The following is a 16,842-nucleotide window of genomic DNA, read 5'->3' as shown; positions in this document are numbered from 1 at the left end:
TATATATATATATATATATATATATATATATATATATATATATATATATATATATATATATATATATATATATATATATATATATATATATATATATATATAGAGAGAGAGAGAGAGAGAGAGAGAGAGAGAGAGAGAGAGAGAGAGAGAGAGAGAGATATGAGAGTATGCTTTGTTTTCTGGGTTGAGTCCATCTCGCAGCACTTTTAAGTTTTCTTTCCCCTCTTCCTTGTTGGCACTGGCTCCTCCTCACCCTGGCACTGACTCCTCCTCGCAGTGGCAGTGGCTCCTCCCCTAACGCGGCACTCCGCCTACGGCACCGCCCGCGCGCCTCTCTCTACCGCCGACACCCGCCCACACCCTCCCGGCCTCCACACCCACGCGCCAGCCGCCGCCCTCTCCTAGCGGCACCATCGCCCTGGAGGTGAACACTCGTGCTGACCCTAACTGACCTTGTGTGCTGAGACCTGATCTCATAATGGAGCCGAAGCTTCCTCCCGAAGTGACCTGCGTTCCTGTCGTTTGGCCGGAAAAGTGGAGATAGTCCCACTACTTCCGCCGAACTCCTGTGACTGTGTGCACGTGTTGAGGGAATGGTGTGTGCTGTGTCTGTGTTCTGACCTCTTATGTGATACCCATGTCCATTTGTTTCCTTCTATGTTCGGTCTAGATAGGTTCCCTTGATATCAACCAAATGTTCACTATTGGCCGTGTATCATCTTTTGGCCCTTTGGGTGTTTAAGGAGAGACTCTATGACGCGTGAAGCTCATGAGAATATCCAGGAAGCCATCACGCCCACCAAGATCTTTCTCTGCAGTTAATATGTGCACAGTTGCAGGGATCAAGTTGGCTTACTTCGATGCCGTCTCCTCCGGGTACTGTTCATGTAAGCTGTATCTACTGTGCGTGTCTAGAAGGAGCATCTGCATGTGCACATGGCTGACAATCCGTGATGCTTGGTGAGTGTCTGGCAGTCTCCGGAAGGACTCTATTTATGTTTTTCGTATTTCGTATGCACAAGATCAGAACTGCGTCAATGAAACATAAGTATGGTATATAATGAGAGAAAGAACAATTCTGTACCTATAAAAAAGTACATGTCTTAGGAAGCAAAACGAGAGAGAAAAAAAAAACTGTGATAGACGGTCATAATTGTGCAAATTCAAAAGCGAAATATGAACTGAGAACAATTTACAACAGCAACAGCCCATCAACTAGTAGCGCATCAGACACCCCAGACCAACATCTATCCTACCAAAACACTTTCCCCTCCCACAACACGTTTCTCTCCTTCCTATACAACCCGACATGGACGACAAAATAGTGGAAGCGACCAGCGGTGGCGGCGTGGACAACAGAGGGAGCAACGTAACCGGAGAAGGAGGAGGTACTAGTGGTGGTGACGGTGGTGGTGGTTTCTCTGATGATCATTTGCGAGGGGGTGGAGGGCTGCGAGCAGGTGTGGGCGTGAACATGGCTGGGTATTCCATCAACGGGCTCCTGAACCAGAGTATGCAAAGTGAGCAAGGACCCGCTCTCCTGCACAACCTGACGCCCATCAAGTACGGTACGTGAAGAGAGAGAGAGAGAGAGAGAGAGAGAGAGAGAGAGAGAGAGAGAGTTAATTTTTATCTGTAATAGTTCAACATTTTATTACAATCCAAATTCTTGTGGTTATTACAGATTTCTCATCTCTCTCCTTTGTTTATCACCATTACGCCACCATTACTATATATATATTGTTATCATTGCTACTACAATCACCACTAACACCACCATCACCAGTCACTCTCTCACTATCACTTGCATGACACTATGAAAGCGTCGTCGTCGTCGTCGTCGTGTTTCTTCTTTATTACATTCTGTTCATTCGTTGATTTGTGGAATTTCCTGAAGTTAATTTAATCGCCACTTGTTTTTCTTATGGCTTTTCTTTCTCTTCTTTTTTCAGTAATGTAAATTTCCCATTACTTTCCATTAAGTAGATAGCAATACATATTTCTTTTCTTTTTTATTTTTTTTTTTACTTTTCCTTTCCTTTTATCTTCACGGGATGTAATATTATGGCACGTTTTTTTTCGATTTTTATTATTACTTTGGTTATTATTCACACTCTTTTTCCTCCTTCCAAGACAATTGTTTCCTTGTCCTTCTCTTTTCTTTTTTCTTCCGTCATCTTCTTTCCCTTTCGAGTCTTGAAAATTTTCTTTTTATAAAAAACAGTGATTTATCCGCTTTCTTTATTGGATTTCTTCCTTTTTCCTTGGTCCCGTCGTTACCTTCAAATTTTCTCTCCCTCTTCCCGCCGGGCGCCGCGCAGCCAAGACGAGCAGCAAGACATCTCAGTTTCCCCCACCAGGAGCGCTTCTTATATACGGAGCAAAGGCAGACTAAATCGTTTACCCTAACTCAATGACCGCTATTAGGCTAACTCAGTTACTCGTCCACCACCCCTCCCGCCTCCCTGCCTCCCTGTGCCCTTCTCCCGCCCTCCTCCCTCCTTCCCTCCTCCCTCCTCCACTCACCCCGTTACCCACGCAACCTATGCCTCCCTTCTCCATTACCTTCCCTTTTTACCGACTTGTAAGTGGTTTGTGGTCTTTCGTAATAACGTGCTATGTGTGCGTAGATGCTGCAGCACACACACACACACACACACAGATACACACACACACACACACACACACACACACACACACACACACACACACACACACACACACACACACACACACACACACACACACACACACACACACACACACACACACACTCATTCTGAAAAACTTGGTATATTCATTCATGCCGTGTATATGTATATTCTTCTTTTATGCAAGAGGAGAAGCCGGCCAAGGGCAACAAAAATATAATTATAAAGAAAGGCCCACTTCATTGCCAGTTCAAATAGAGTTAGCTAAAAGTCTGGGACAAATGTCTTGAAACCTTCCTCTTAAAAGAAGTCAAGTCGTAGGAAGATAGAAATACAGAAGCTGACAGGGACTTCTAGTGTTTACTAAAGAAAGGTATGAATGATTGAAGGTACTGGTTAACTCATGAATTAGAGAGTTGGACAGAATATATAGGGGTGAGAGGAGGGAGAAAGCCTTATGCAGCGAGGCCGCAGGAGGGAAGGTATGCAGTTAGCAAGATCAAAAGGGAAGTTAGCATGAAAACAGCGATAAACGATAGCAAGAGATGCAACATTCCGGCAGTGAGAAAGAGGCTGAAGACAGTCAGTCAGCGAAGAGGAGTTGATGAGACGAAAAGCTTTTGATTCCACCCTATCTATATATAACTGTGTGAGTGGAACGCCCCAGAACATGTACAGAGTTAGCATGCAGTTGGAGGGGTGAGAAAAACTAGCGGAGACGCCTCAGAACGTCTAACTTCATAGAAGATGTTTTAGCAAGATATGAGATTCGAAATTTCCAGTTTAGATTATGAGTAAAAGACACACCGAGAATATTCAGTGTAGAAGACAGGAACAGTTGAGTGTCATTGAAGAAGAGGGGGATAATTGTCTGGAAGGTAGTGTCGTGTTAGAAGATGGAGGAATTAGTTTTTCCTGCCCAAATCAAAAATCTTAGAAAGATCAGAAATCAGGCTTTATGTGGTGTCCCTACAGTGACCTGCATGTTCACTTCCGGACAGAAGTCTCTGAAAAGACATGGAAAGGTGTAGGGTGGTATCATCAGCATAGGAGTGGACAGGACACGAAGCTTGGTTAAGAGATCGTTAATGAGTAATAGAAAATGGATGACAGGACAGAACCCTGCGGAACACCACTGTTAATAGATTTAAGAGAACAGTGGTTGTCTACCACGGCTGCAATAGGAAGGACGGCCGGAAAGGAAACTTAAGATAAAGTTGCAGAGAGGATAGAAACCGTAGGAGAGCAGTTCTGAAATCATACCTTTGTGCCAGACTCTATCAAAAGCTTTTGATATGTGTAACGCAACAGCAAAAGTATGACCAAAATCCCTAAAAGAAGATGACCAAGACTCAGTAAGGAACCCAGATTATCAGTAGAACGGCCTTGACGGAAGCCATAATGGCGATCAGATAAGAGATTATGAAGTGATAGATGTTTAAGAATCTTCCTATTGAGGATAGATTTAAAGACTTTAGACAAACAAGAGATTAATGCTATAGGGCGGTAGTTTGAGGGATTAGGACACACTGAATGTAGGCAGATTTCCAGCAAGAAGGAAAGGTAAAAGTCGATCGACATATTTGAGAGAGTTTGGCCAGGCAAGGTGCAAGCACGGAAGCATACTTCCATAAACCTTCTGAGGGTTTAGGCCAGCGAAGGCATGGAAAGCATCATTACAGAGAAATTTGAAGGCATGAAATAGTCAGAGGGAGGATGAGAGGTAGGGTCAAACCCAGAATCATCCAAGGTGGAGTTGTTAGCAAAGGTTTGAGAGTAAAGTACATATTCAGAAACAGATGAGATGGCAGTAATGAAATCATGATGAAATAAAGAGGGAAAGATGAAGAAGCAAAGTTACTGGAGTTGTTTTTGGCATATATATATATATATATATATATATATATATATATATATATATATATATATATATATATATATATATATATATATATATATATATATATATATATATATATATATATATATATATATATATATATATATATATATATATATATATATATATATATATATATATATATATATATATATATCGATTGTGTATCGATTCTGACTTTTTTTTTTTTAACTAATATGATGGATTGCAAGTTCATGTACTTGTCTGCAATATTTCGCTGCAAGGCGTCTGTCAGACTTCGTGGTAGATGAAGACATTGTTACGTCAAAAATAGAATGAATTGGCGATAGAAGTTAGAATACCCTAACAGCCTGAAGCGGGTTCTGCTGTCGCTCTCAATGTGAGGAAGATGCATCCACATTACAACAGAAAGAAAATTTTTTTGTATCTCTGGTGAAGTTTGAAATTAGAGATAGTCTAAGTGTGTATGAAAAATGTGAATGTAATAATGATGGGTGCAAGATATGTGCAGATCAGCATGTCAATGGAGGCGACAACCACGTTAACTTCATGAAATTATCTCTCAAGGAGCAGAGTATGGAGCCATTGCTTCTTGACAGCTCAGGCGGTAGATGAATTAGTAAGAGAGTTTGACCACCTGTTTCTGAAATTTTCAAGGAGAAGTTATCCGATGGCTAAGATTATGCTCTCTAATTGCTGCGACATATCATCATTAAAGATAAGGTATTCTTCATTAGAGTACATGATGATCACATGGCGTGTCACTGAAAAACATGGAAAGTGTCCTTGAACCGTAAGACGTGGACAGACTGCAGTGCAGGTTTAGGTTTTGTTAATGCGGTGTATAGGCATGGGCACAAAAACTAACAGTTATGCTACAAATATTGGCCACATATATAAAAAGAAATGGATACAGGATGGGTGTGGGCCTAAGTAAAATGAGGTGCAGCCTTGCTGAGCTGTGATGGGCATCACTTGCAGGGCGGGAAAATGGGTAAGGGAGGATGCATTACTGACACTCACAGGAATGTCTTCAACCTGGTTAGGACAGAAGCAGGATCCATACGACAGTCTGTCGTATGGATCCTGGACAGAAGCACAAAAGTTAAATCAGTGACAAATAGAAGTTAATATCTTATATCAGTATTACTATCTTACAGTATTCAGTAACAATTTGATTAGTAATCTCAGTTTTTGTCAACTAGGTCCTATGCTGACAATATGATTATGATGTAATGTCATATCAAGAGTGACAACGCTACGTATTTGCTGCTGCCGCTTTGCATCACCAACCTGAGGAGCGCGGCGATGGTGCACGTGTGGTGTGGCAGTTTGCTGCTGGCAAGCCTCAGCAGTTTAACGTGATTCAAAGAAGATGGATTGGGAAAATATTGTCAGTTTTATATGAGTTTCGCTATAAACTAATTTTAACACTTTCATAATTGCCTTTCGAAACAATGTACTCGTAATAGTACATATATATAAGTATACATACCTACTATACATACGCTACAAACAATCTCACATTGATCATTTATGAATCCCAAGATTTGTAAATTATACACAATTGCACAAAAATGGAGAGAGAGAGAGAGAGAGAGAGAGAGAGAGAGAGAGAGAGAGAGAGAGAGAGAGAGAGAGAGAGAGAGAGAGAGAGAGAGAGAGAGAGAGAGAGAGAGAGAGAGAGAGAGAGAGAGAGAGAGAGAGAGAGATTGATTGATTATTTATTGGCCTTCATGATATTTTATATATGTATATATATATATATATATATATATATATATATATATATATATATATATATATATATATATATATATATATATATATATATATATATATATATATATATATATATATATATATATATATATATATATATATATATATATATATATATATATATATATATATATATATATATATATATATATATATATATATATATATATATATATCAGTTTTATTTACTTAATATGTAAAAGCCGTAGCTTCTGTAGGACCCAAAGGTTACTAGGAAAAAGAAATCACAGCGAGTAGCGAGTTATGGCCGTGAACGATACAAAATTATATACACATGAATATACATACATATACATACATACATATACATACACCTATACGTGTACATGAATACACACACACACGTACATACACTTGTACATGTACACACGCATACATATATACATAAACACACATGAACATACATATATACACATGCTTATATAAATACATACACACATATCCATATAGAAGTGCATTTACATACACACATACACATACACGTGCACGTACAAATGCATACACAAACACATGCACATACAGGTACATACACACACAAACACATGCACATACATGTATATACATACAAGTACAGACATACATACTATACAGATAAACACACACACACACACACACACATACACCCGGTAGCTCAGTGGTTAGAGCGCTGGCTTCACAAGCCAGAGGACCGGGGTTCGATTCCCCGGCCGGGTGGAGATATTTGGGTTAGAGATGTATCGGATGTCGAATTTCAGACATCCGCGGATGCGGATGTATATGCGATGTCATTTTGCGGATGCAAATGCGGATGCGGATGTCAGTCTCTACTAAAATGCGGATGCAAATGCGGATGCGGATATCAAAATATGACATCCTCGCGGATGCGGATGCGGATGCGGATGTTTTTTACGTCAAACGTTCTCACCAAGAGGAGCACCCTCCCCCCTCCCGAAAAAAAAGCCTGTTTCAACGTCAGACCATGCAGACAGGAGAAGTTTATTTACTATGTTTGTACTTCATAGTCACTAAGTAAAATTCGCCCCCTCCTCCTGACCTTCCCCCTAAATTCTAGACACATTACGTTGTGTAAGTTTGAAAGGAAATGAATCCGTGATATTATTTGCTTTAGTTTTACTAGATAATTAATTCATTAGACGCACATCACTAAATTTACTACACATTTCTAACCTCTGTCTGAACTCTAAGTCTGTAAGCAGCAGGCAGTACTCTGCTGGTCTGTATCTGTAACTGCGTGTCTATACTCTATATTACGAGTATATTACTCTATAATATATAGGTTGTGCAATACACAACACACATCCGCATCCACACATCCTCTGTTGAATGCGGATGCGGATGCGGATGCGGATGTATATTACATCACAAATGCGGATGCGGATGCGGATGCGGATGTTCAGTTTATCACAACTGCGGATGCGGATGCGGATGCGGATGTGAAAGAATATGCGGATGTTCCGCGGATGCGAATGCGGATGCGGATATCCGATACATCTCTAATTTGGGTGTGTCTCCTTTCACGTGTAGCCCCTGTTCACCTAGCAGTGAGTAGGTACGGGATGTAAATCGAGGAGTTGTGACCTTGTTGTCCCGGTGTGTGTTGTGTGCCTGGTCTCAGGCCTATCCGAAGATCGGAAATAATGAGCTCTGAGCTCGCTCCGTAGGGTAACGTCTGGCTGTCTCGTCAGAGACTGCAGCAGATCAAACAGTGAAACACACACATATATATATATATATATATATATATATATATATATATATATATATATATATATGCATACATAGGGGTAAACCTACACATGTATAAAAATGTAATGAAAAATGTTAGTTAAAGAAAAAATAATGATAATTATAATAACTATAATTATATTATAATTAGAAGAAGAAGAAGAAAAAAAAAAGAAGAAGAAAAAGAAAAAGAAGAAGAAGAAGAGAAAAAAGAGAGGCAAGTCGGAAAAAAAAGCGATTGCTGACATTATATTTTGTTAAAGCTTGGTAGAATAAGTATGGGTTTATATTTGTCGGGTAAAGATGTATCTCTTTTTTTAAATATAGGGATAACTTTAGCAATGTTTAGATGATTAGGAAATGTGCCCTCTACAAAAGATTTGTTAATAATGAATCCGAGACACGGGGCTATCACATCTGTACATTCTTTAATAACTTTTATATACATTAATCTCGTCAAAAACAGGAGAAAAATTCATAAGGTTTTTTTATGACTGACTTTACTTCACTCAGGGTTGTTTGACATAAGTAGGAGTGTGGAACAGGAGGAGTATACGTAGAAAAAGAAAACTGCATTTCATTGATGTTATTGACCAGCGTGGGCCTATGTTGATAAAATAATCACTGAAATGATCGGAAACATTGTGGTCACCTGTTACAGCGCGTCCTTCAAATCTCGGAGATGATGGTAATTTTTTCTTAGCTTTCCCAAGCAAACTGTTTATAAGAAAGAGAGAGAGAGAGAGAGAGAGAGAGAGAGAGAGAGAGAATGTTACACCTTCGACACTATAACTCCCTTTCCTCCACAACAGGCTACCCAGACTGCAGCGGCATGGGCGGCAGCACCATGACAACGCCCACTGGCATCTCCATTACTCTAGGCACACCCATTCCCGCCCATGCCCCCCATCAACACCCGCACCACGCCCTCAATCCCCACCACCCACATCATTCTCACCACCACCACCCTCAGGTCTTACAACACCACACCATCTCCACCACCTCCTCCTCCCCGTCCATCTCATCCACTTCCACCGTAGCCTCCTTTTCTATGTCACCCATGGCCTCAGCCCCCACAGCTCCCCCAGTACTGGGCAGCAGCTCCCCTACAGGCACGGCCACGCCCATCTCCTTCACTACTTTGACCGCAGGGGCTCTCAAGAGGAAGCAGAGGAGATACAGGTGAAGTGAAGGGAGGGTAGTTGTTGTAGTAGTGGTAGTGGTGGTAGTGGTGATGATGGTGGTGGTGGTAGTGAGAGTAGTAGTAGTAGTAGTAGTAGTAGTAGTAGTAGTAGTAGTAGTAGTAGTAGTAGTAGTAGTAGTAGTAGTAGTTGTAGTAGCAGTAGTAGTAGACACAAAAGTAATAACCTCAGATGCAGGGGCACACACACACACACACACACACACACACACACACACACACACACACACACACACAGACACACACTACATTTAATTCACTTTATCAAAAAAAATACTACTCATTAAAAAGGCGGATAGAAATTTTATAATGAATACACTAACTGACTCACTCACTCATTCTCCATTTTTCTCTTCCAGAACCACCTTCACCAACTTCCAACTGGAGGAGCTGGAGAGGGCCTTCCACCGTACCCACTATCCTGATGTGTTTTTCAGGGAGGAACTTGCCTTGAGGATTGACCTGACGGAGGCGAGAGTGCAGGTACAAGAGAAGAAGGAAAGGATAAAAGGAAATGAGTGAATAGTGAAACTGCAGAGAGGGAGAAAACACGTTATTTTAGTTGAATTTTATGTTTGAATAATGATAGGGACTGAAAGAACTGAGAAGTGGAATAGAAAGAGAAGAGATAGGATTTGATATCCATAACTGATGAGGAGAATTAAATGACTGACTTACTCACGGTTTCATTTGTTTATGAAATAAAGGAAACAATCAGATAAATAATAGGGATGGAAAAGATTTTGTATTTCCTAAAAACTGATATTTTCTTTTCACTCTCTTCTCTCTCCCAAAGTCGTTCCTCTTTCTTTTCTTACTTCCGCCATCTAACGTTACCTATTTTCACCCATCCCCTTTCCTTTTTGTCACACTCTTCCTACTCTTTCCCCCTTTTCTTTTGTGTTGTTTTCCTTTCCCTCTTCTCCTTCCTCTCGTGTCATTCTCCCTTCTCTCCCCACATCGGGCATTAGGTGTGGTTCCAAAATCGCCGAGCCAAATGGCGAAAGCAAGAGAAATTGATGGCCAAGCAACACGAGGCGGCGGCGGCAGCGGCGGCGGCAGCGGCGGTAGCTTCCATGGGCATGGTAGGAGGACAGCAGCAGCAACAGCAGCAGCAGCAGCAACAACAACATCAGCAGCAACAACAACAACAACAACAACAACATGAGCAGCAGGAGGAGCAGCAACAACAGCAGCAGCAGGAACAGACAGCGATTGCTCAGCATCAGGGAATCAACGTGACCCTGTCCGCCGCCCCCCACCCGCAGGAGCAGGTGGTGCTGGCGCCCCTCACAGGTGACTCTTCTTCCTGTGGGCTTAGAAGAGAAACCGTCTGGTAATAGGATAAATGTCACGTGCTGGGATTTCACTTGGTCTTTGATTAATAATCTCAATTATTACATGTCTACCTATTTATCAATTTATCTATGTACTTATGTAGTATATTCATTCATATTAGTATTTTTCATAAGTATACAATTATTCATTTACTTAATTACTGATTCACTTTCATCTATAGACTCTTCCAAAACACTGTCTCCTTCGTCAGTTTTTCACAAAATTCCCATCAAATTGAGTGTGTGTGTGTGTGTGTGTGTGTGTGTGTGTGTGTGTGTGTGTGTGTGTGTGTGTGTGTGTGTGTGTGTGTGTCCTTTCCTCCACAACCACCTCCACCACCAATATGTTCCATTATTATCCACTTTATCCACTATCCCTCTTCTAGTCCATTTCTTCTTTTCGTTAATATTCTTTTTTTTTTTTATCTTTCTTCCACGCGTTCATTTTTTACTCTTTGCCATTTCATTTCAGTTATCCTTTCTTCCTTAACCACCACCATCACCACCACAATCTAATATCCCTCCACTCATCCATTTTTTTCCACTTTGGTCAGCCACGCCCCCTGAGGTGACGTCATCTTCTCTGGTCACGCCCAACACCCCGCCGCCGCCCGTCAGCACGCAGTCCTCTTCTCCCACACACACCCTTTCTTTTGGTGAGTTTCCTGCATGGCTTTCTCCTATCTTGTGTGTGTGTGTGTGTGTGTGTGTGTGTGTGTGTGTGTGTGTGTGTGTGTGAAGCCAAGGGCAAGAAAAATATGCAAAGATTCACTGATTAATAAAGGCCCACTGAAAACAAAGGACCATTCTGCATACAAAAAGGACAATATATGACAATAAAGTCACACTGCATTATAAAAGAACCCACTCTATTCAAAAAAGGGTTCACTGTATAAATCAAGGCTTATGCCGCGATGCCTCGAACCTTCTTTCAACATGTGAATATTTTGTTCTAGTGCTACTATAGGGAGAGTCTCAGAATTCAGATTTTATAATGGAGTTGTTCTTTTGGAACTGAATTGTAAACAACAATTGTACGAAAAAAAAGACTTTTGAACCATATACTTTAGTAAAAACCATGCACGATTCAGTGATTTTAAAAGAGCATCTATAACACTTTTTAATCTTAGCTCAAATAATTTAGAGAATAAAAAGCCATGGAGCGAATTATCAAACGCTTAATTTATCTTGATTTATTGTAAGAGCTTTACAGAAAGCTACTGGGATTTTCAAGCCATTTTCATGTTTATGATAATTGTTGATACCCGTTTCAATAAATATAGATTACTAATTAACATAACAATTTTAAATAGAATTTAAATGCAGTAAAATAAAAGGAAAAAATCATCGACACAGATCTTCATTGGTATGTGGAAAGCAATCAAATGACAACCATTCTCAGTGAAACTCTACAATCTCAGATGTTACCGAATTCGACTTGAACCTGCAGGCTGTTATATTTATCGGTAAAAAAAAAAAAAAAATATATATATATATATATATATATATATATATATATATATATATATATATATATATATATATATATATATATATATATATATATATATATATATATATATATATATATATATATATATATATATATATATATATATATATATATATATATATATATATATATATATATATATATATATATATATATATATATATATATATATATATATATATATATATATATATATATATATATATATATATATATATATATATATATATATATATATATATATATATATATAAATGGGTTTTTTTCGAGGATTAATCAATATACGTGGCTACTATTCATAACTCTCCGCAACAATAAGAAATAGGTGAACGAAATGCATCGGTATTGGATTCTTAAACAACGAGAACTCACTACGCAACTATTGTTGCTGTTTTCTTACATCACACAGGTGTGTGTGTGTGTGTGTGTGTGTGTGTGTGTGTGTGTGTGTGTGTGTGTGTGTGTGTGTGTGTGTGTGTGTGTGTGTGTGTGTGTGTGTGTGTGTGTGTGTGTGTCTTTATATATATATATATATATATATATATATATATATATATATATATATATATATATATATATATATATATATATGTGTGTGTGTGTGTGTGTGTGTGTGTGTGTGTGTGTGTGTGTGTGTGTGTGTGTGTGTGTGTGTGTGCGTGCGCGCGTACGCGCGCTCATGCGCGATCATTAGAAACCTCCCAAGGATCGAGAGGGCGAGCTGCACTTATAGGGTGTCGGGCTATGTGTGTGTGTGTGTTTGTGTGTGTGTGCTTACATTGAAAAACGAGTTCTGCTGATTTTCCTATCTTAAAATTCAGTCATTCAAGAAAAGGAAACTCACACACACACACACACACACACACGGAGAGAGAGAGAGAGAGAGAGAGAGAGAGAGAGAGAGAGAGAGAGAGAGAGAGAGAGAGAGAGAGTCCCCTCTTCCTCTTCTTATTCTATCACATAAAGGTCAAGATAGGTAAGGAAGCGAAAGAGTTGATACCAATCGGCGCGCGCATCTGTGGTCACATGATCCAGGCCAGGTCGCGGCGGCTAATTAACAGATCCCTTAATACAATTACGGCATCAGACATCAAACGCTTCCCGGACCAGACGAGGTTGCCTGATCCTACGCTAGGGAATCTGAACTCTTAATTAAAAGGTTTCACTTATCAATTATCCTTTTTTAACTTTTTTTAAATTTTTTCCTGATGGGGAGTGGTGTGGGGGGAGTAAGTGGGTATTTATTTTTATATTTTACTTTTTTCTTGAATTACTTAAGAGTTTGTGTAATGAATTTCTTTTTATTAGCTTGTTTTCATGTTTAGTCTAGCTATTCTTGAGTTTATTCAGGTTACATATTCATTTTTATATTTTTATTATCAGTTATTATTATTATTATTATTATTATTATTATTATTATTATTATTATTATTATTATTATTACTGTTACCATTGTTATTATTTATATCATCATCATCATCATCACCGTCATCATCATCATCGTCGTCATCTTCACCATTATCATTACTACTACCATTATCATTTAGGGGGAGACATACCAATTTTGTGTTCTACCTAAGATTGATATTATGATAAAGCATTTTTTTTTTTTTTTTGCAAAACTTATTAAATTCGTACGTTCTCTCTCTCTCTCTCTCTCTCTCTCAGGGTCCTCGTCTCCCGGAGTCTATTTGGGTATGGAGTGGACGCCGCCCTTCCCCTCCACGCTCTCCACTCCCCCGCCGCCCACCACGCCTACACCAACATCATCTCCGCCGTCGACGCCCGTACTGGCTAGCCCTTACTACCTGGCAGTGCGTCCTCCAGATCTTGAAGTCCCGGATGACGAGAAACCACCGCTACTCAGCCATCCCTTCACCCCTACCAGCATCCCGTTCCCTTCTCCTTCACTCCCCCTTCCCTCCACCGGCCTCAGTCTAACACCCACGTCCTTCTCTCTTACACCCACAACGCTTCCTCTCACACCCACCACGTTATCTTTTACCCCCACGACTTTATTACCGCCCACCTCGGTCTCACTGTCGCCTACAACTTTGTCCATTCCTTCTACGTCACTTTCCTTCCCCCCTGTTAACAGTATACCTCTCACTCCCACCTCCCTCTCCCTCACCCCTACCAGTCTCTCCCAGCTGAGGATGAGGGCGAGGGAACAAACATCGTCGTTCATCAATCTCAACGCCGAGTGATTGAGGGAGTGAGTGAGTGAGGCGCCTCGTCCCCAACTCCACGCAAGAATTGAGGAAGATCTACGTGAAATTGGAATCTGTACTGTACTAAGTGTGCGGTTTCTTTTTTTTTTTTTCTTTTCTTTTTTTGCGCAATGTTTAAATGAGAGAAGGTTGAGTTGACGAACGTGTGTGTGTATGTGTGTGTGCAGCAGTGTGACGTGTGTGTGTGACGTGTCAGAGCTCATTATTTCCGATCTTGGGATAAGTGTGTGTGTGAACAGGGCTGTGAAAGGAGACACACCCAAATATCTCCACCCGGCCGAATCGAACGGTTATCTGGCTGTCTAACCACTGAGCTACCGTGTGTGTGTGTGTGTGTGTGTGTGTGTAGCTCAGTGTAGGAAAAGAATCTTTGCTGATTTTATGTGCGTACGTAATCATAACGACTCTCCAGAAGCCATAGTAGTTTTCGATGTTTCCTCTGTCTCCCTCTCTCTCTCCTACAGAGCTGTAAAACTATCATACATCGCAAACTTATGTAAAATAGAGGAACACTGTAATAATAAAGAATACCAACTGGATATTTGCATTAATACCAATCACAGAGAGAGAGAGAGGACCCACCCAACCCAACAGTCCAAGTAGCCAGCCAGCAGACAGCCTCCTACTCAGCGATGCTCCTGGATTTAACACTTTTCAGTCTTCCCTTAGAGGCGCCACACAGACTCAATTTAAAACGTGATTACTTTTTTCTATGTCGCGAAGACTTAGTAAGCGTCCTCACTCGGCGGCCTCGCTAGGGTAGTTTTCTTACGCAATATGTTCCCCTTCTTTCTCGCTCGATTTTTCTCTCCCCAGTCTTTTTCATAACACATATTTCCTTTCTCTCTCTCTCTCTCTCTCTCTCTCTCTCTCTCTCTCTCAGTGAAACGAGCAAAACGGAGAGAGAGAGAGAGAGAGAGAGAGAGAGAGAGATTTTAAAGATGTAATGATGTGGAGGCATACAAAGAAGGGAGAAAGTGCAGAGAAGAAAGGAAAGAAAGAAGATGCAACACACTCATGAACACTCCTCATCACATTGGAAGAAAAAATGTTTGGTTAATGACTGCCATAATCGTTGTATTTATTGACCTAGTGTTAATTTGTCACGAACGTCAGGCAGTTCTGCTTTCTCTGGTAAGGGGATGGAACATATAAAACATATATTAATCACCACAGCACCAAAATTAAAAACATGCATTAGTGTACTTACAGCATGAAATAAATAAAAAGCGTGGAGATTAATATTATGACTACAAATTGTCACTTCCCTTTATGAAATCTTCTAATCATTTCAATCATAAAACAGATAAGATGAAAATAAAACCATTCAGCCTAAAGCTGTCCATCACTGAAACTGAAGTACAAGAAAACACTCAGCTTCAAAGATGAAAAGAAAAAGGTATTTCAAGAGGCTGAACTGGAAGGAGATACCAATTTGTCCCTCTGCTATTTTTCTTTTTTTCTATTTAATTCATTTTATATTTTTCTTTTTGAGCAGTGTTGATTCAGTGCTGGTTCTCTTGCTGTCTTATACTGCAGGGGTTCTCAACCTGGGGTTCACAAACCCCACGAGTTCACAAGATTTCCAGCTGTACTTAGATGGCTGACCTAATGATGTCTTTTTTTTTTTTTATGTAAGAGGGAAGACTGGCCAAGGGCAACAAAAATGGAAAAAAAAGGCCCACTGGATTGCCAGTTTCTTTAGTTATTAAGAGTTATCCAAAAGGGACAAATGTCTAGAAACCTCCCTCTTAAAAGAAGTCATCATAGAAAGATGGAAATACAGAAGCAGGCAGGGAGTTCCAGAGTTCACCAGAGGAAGGTATGAATAATTATGAATACTGGTTAACTCTTGTATTAGAGAGTTGGACAGAATAGGGGTGAGAGGAAAAAGAACGCCTTGTGCAGCAAGGCTGCAGGAGGATGGGAGGCATGCAGTACCATTGCATACTGAGTTAGTGTCAGCCACTAAATTAACAAGAATAATTCCATGGTTACTTAGATGGCTGATCTAATGATATCCACTACATAATGAGTTAGTGTCAGTCACTAAATTAGCATTGTTTGATGTCAGATTACTGGGGGTTCGGGTAGATGATCTTATAACTCAGGGGGTTCCCAACAAGAGAAAAGTTGAGAGCCCCTGTTCTACTGTTATTTCCATGCCAACTGCTCTTTTGATCTTGGTAACAGCATACCTCCCCTCATCCTGTGGCTTTGCTGCAAGACTTTCTTATTTCTCCCATCCTCACTCTGTCAACCTCTCTAATGCCAGAGTACCAGTACCCTCATTCATTCATCCCTTTCTCTGGAAAAACTATGAAATTCTCTCTCTGCTTTTCTATTTCCATATTCATATAAAATTAACTCATTTAAAAGGGAAGTTTCAAGACATTTATTTAATTTTTTGGCTAACTCACTCAGACCTGCTAAGGGACTGGCATCTAAGTGGACCTTTTTATTTATTTATTTATTTTATTATTTTTTTCCTAGGCCAGA

The 16,842-nt window shown here is 40.0% G+C and overlaps 1 protein-coding gene across 1 annotated transcript; it reads left to right on the top strand.

The window, feature by feature from the left end:
* Nucleotides 1-206: 206 nt before the first annotated feature.
* LOC123517044 (homeobox protein aristaless-like) lies at nt 207-14,501 on the top strand. The gene is made up of 6 exons (XM_045276875.1): nt 207-1,568; nt 8,874-9,243; nt 9,622-9,745; nt 10,234-10,558; nt 11,154-11,255; nt 13,781-14,501. The coding sequence occupies exons 1-6, from the start codon at nt 1,310-1,312 to the stop codon at nt 14,317-14,319; spliced, it is 1,719 nt and encodes a 572-aa protein (XP_045132810.1). The 5' UTR covers nt 207-1,309; the 3' UTR covers nt 14,320-14,501.
* Nucleotides 14,502-16,842: the final 2,341 nt, after the last annotated feature.

Source organism: Portunus trituberculatus, chromosome 41 (genome assembly GCF_017591435.1).
Source record: "Portunus trituberculatus isolate SZX2019 chromosome 41, ASM1759143v1, whole genome shotgun sequence".
Lineage (NCBI taxonomy): Eukaryota > Metazoa > Arthropoda > Malacostraca > Decapoda > Portunidae > Portunus > Portunus trituberculatus.
Note: the sequence above shows the minus strand (reverse complement) of the source record. Positions and strands in the feature narration are given on the sequence as shown.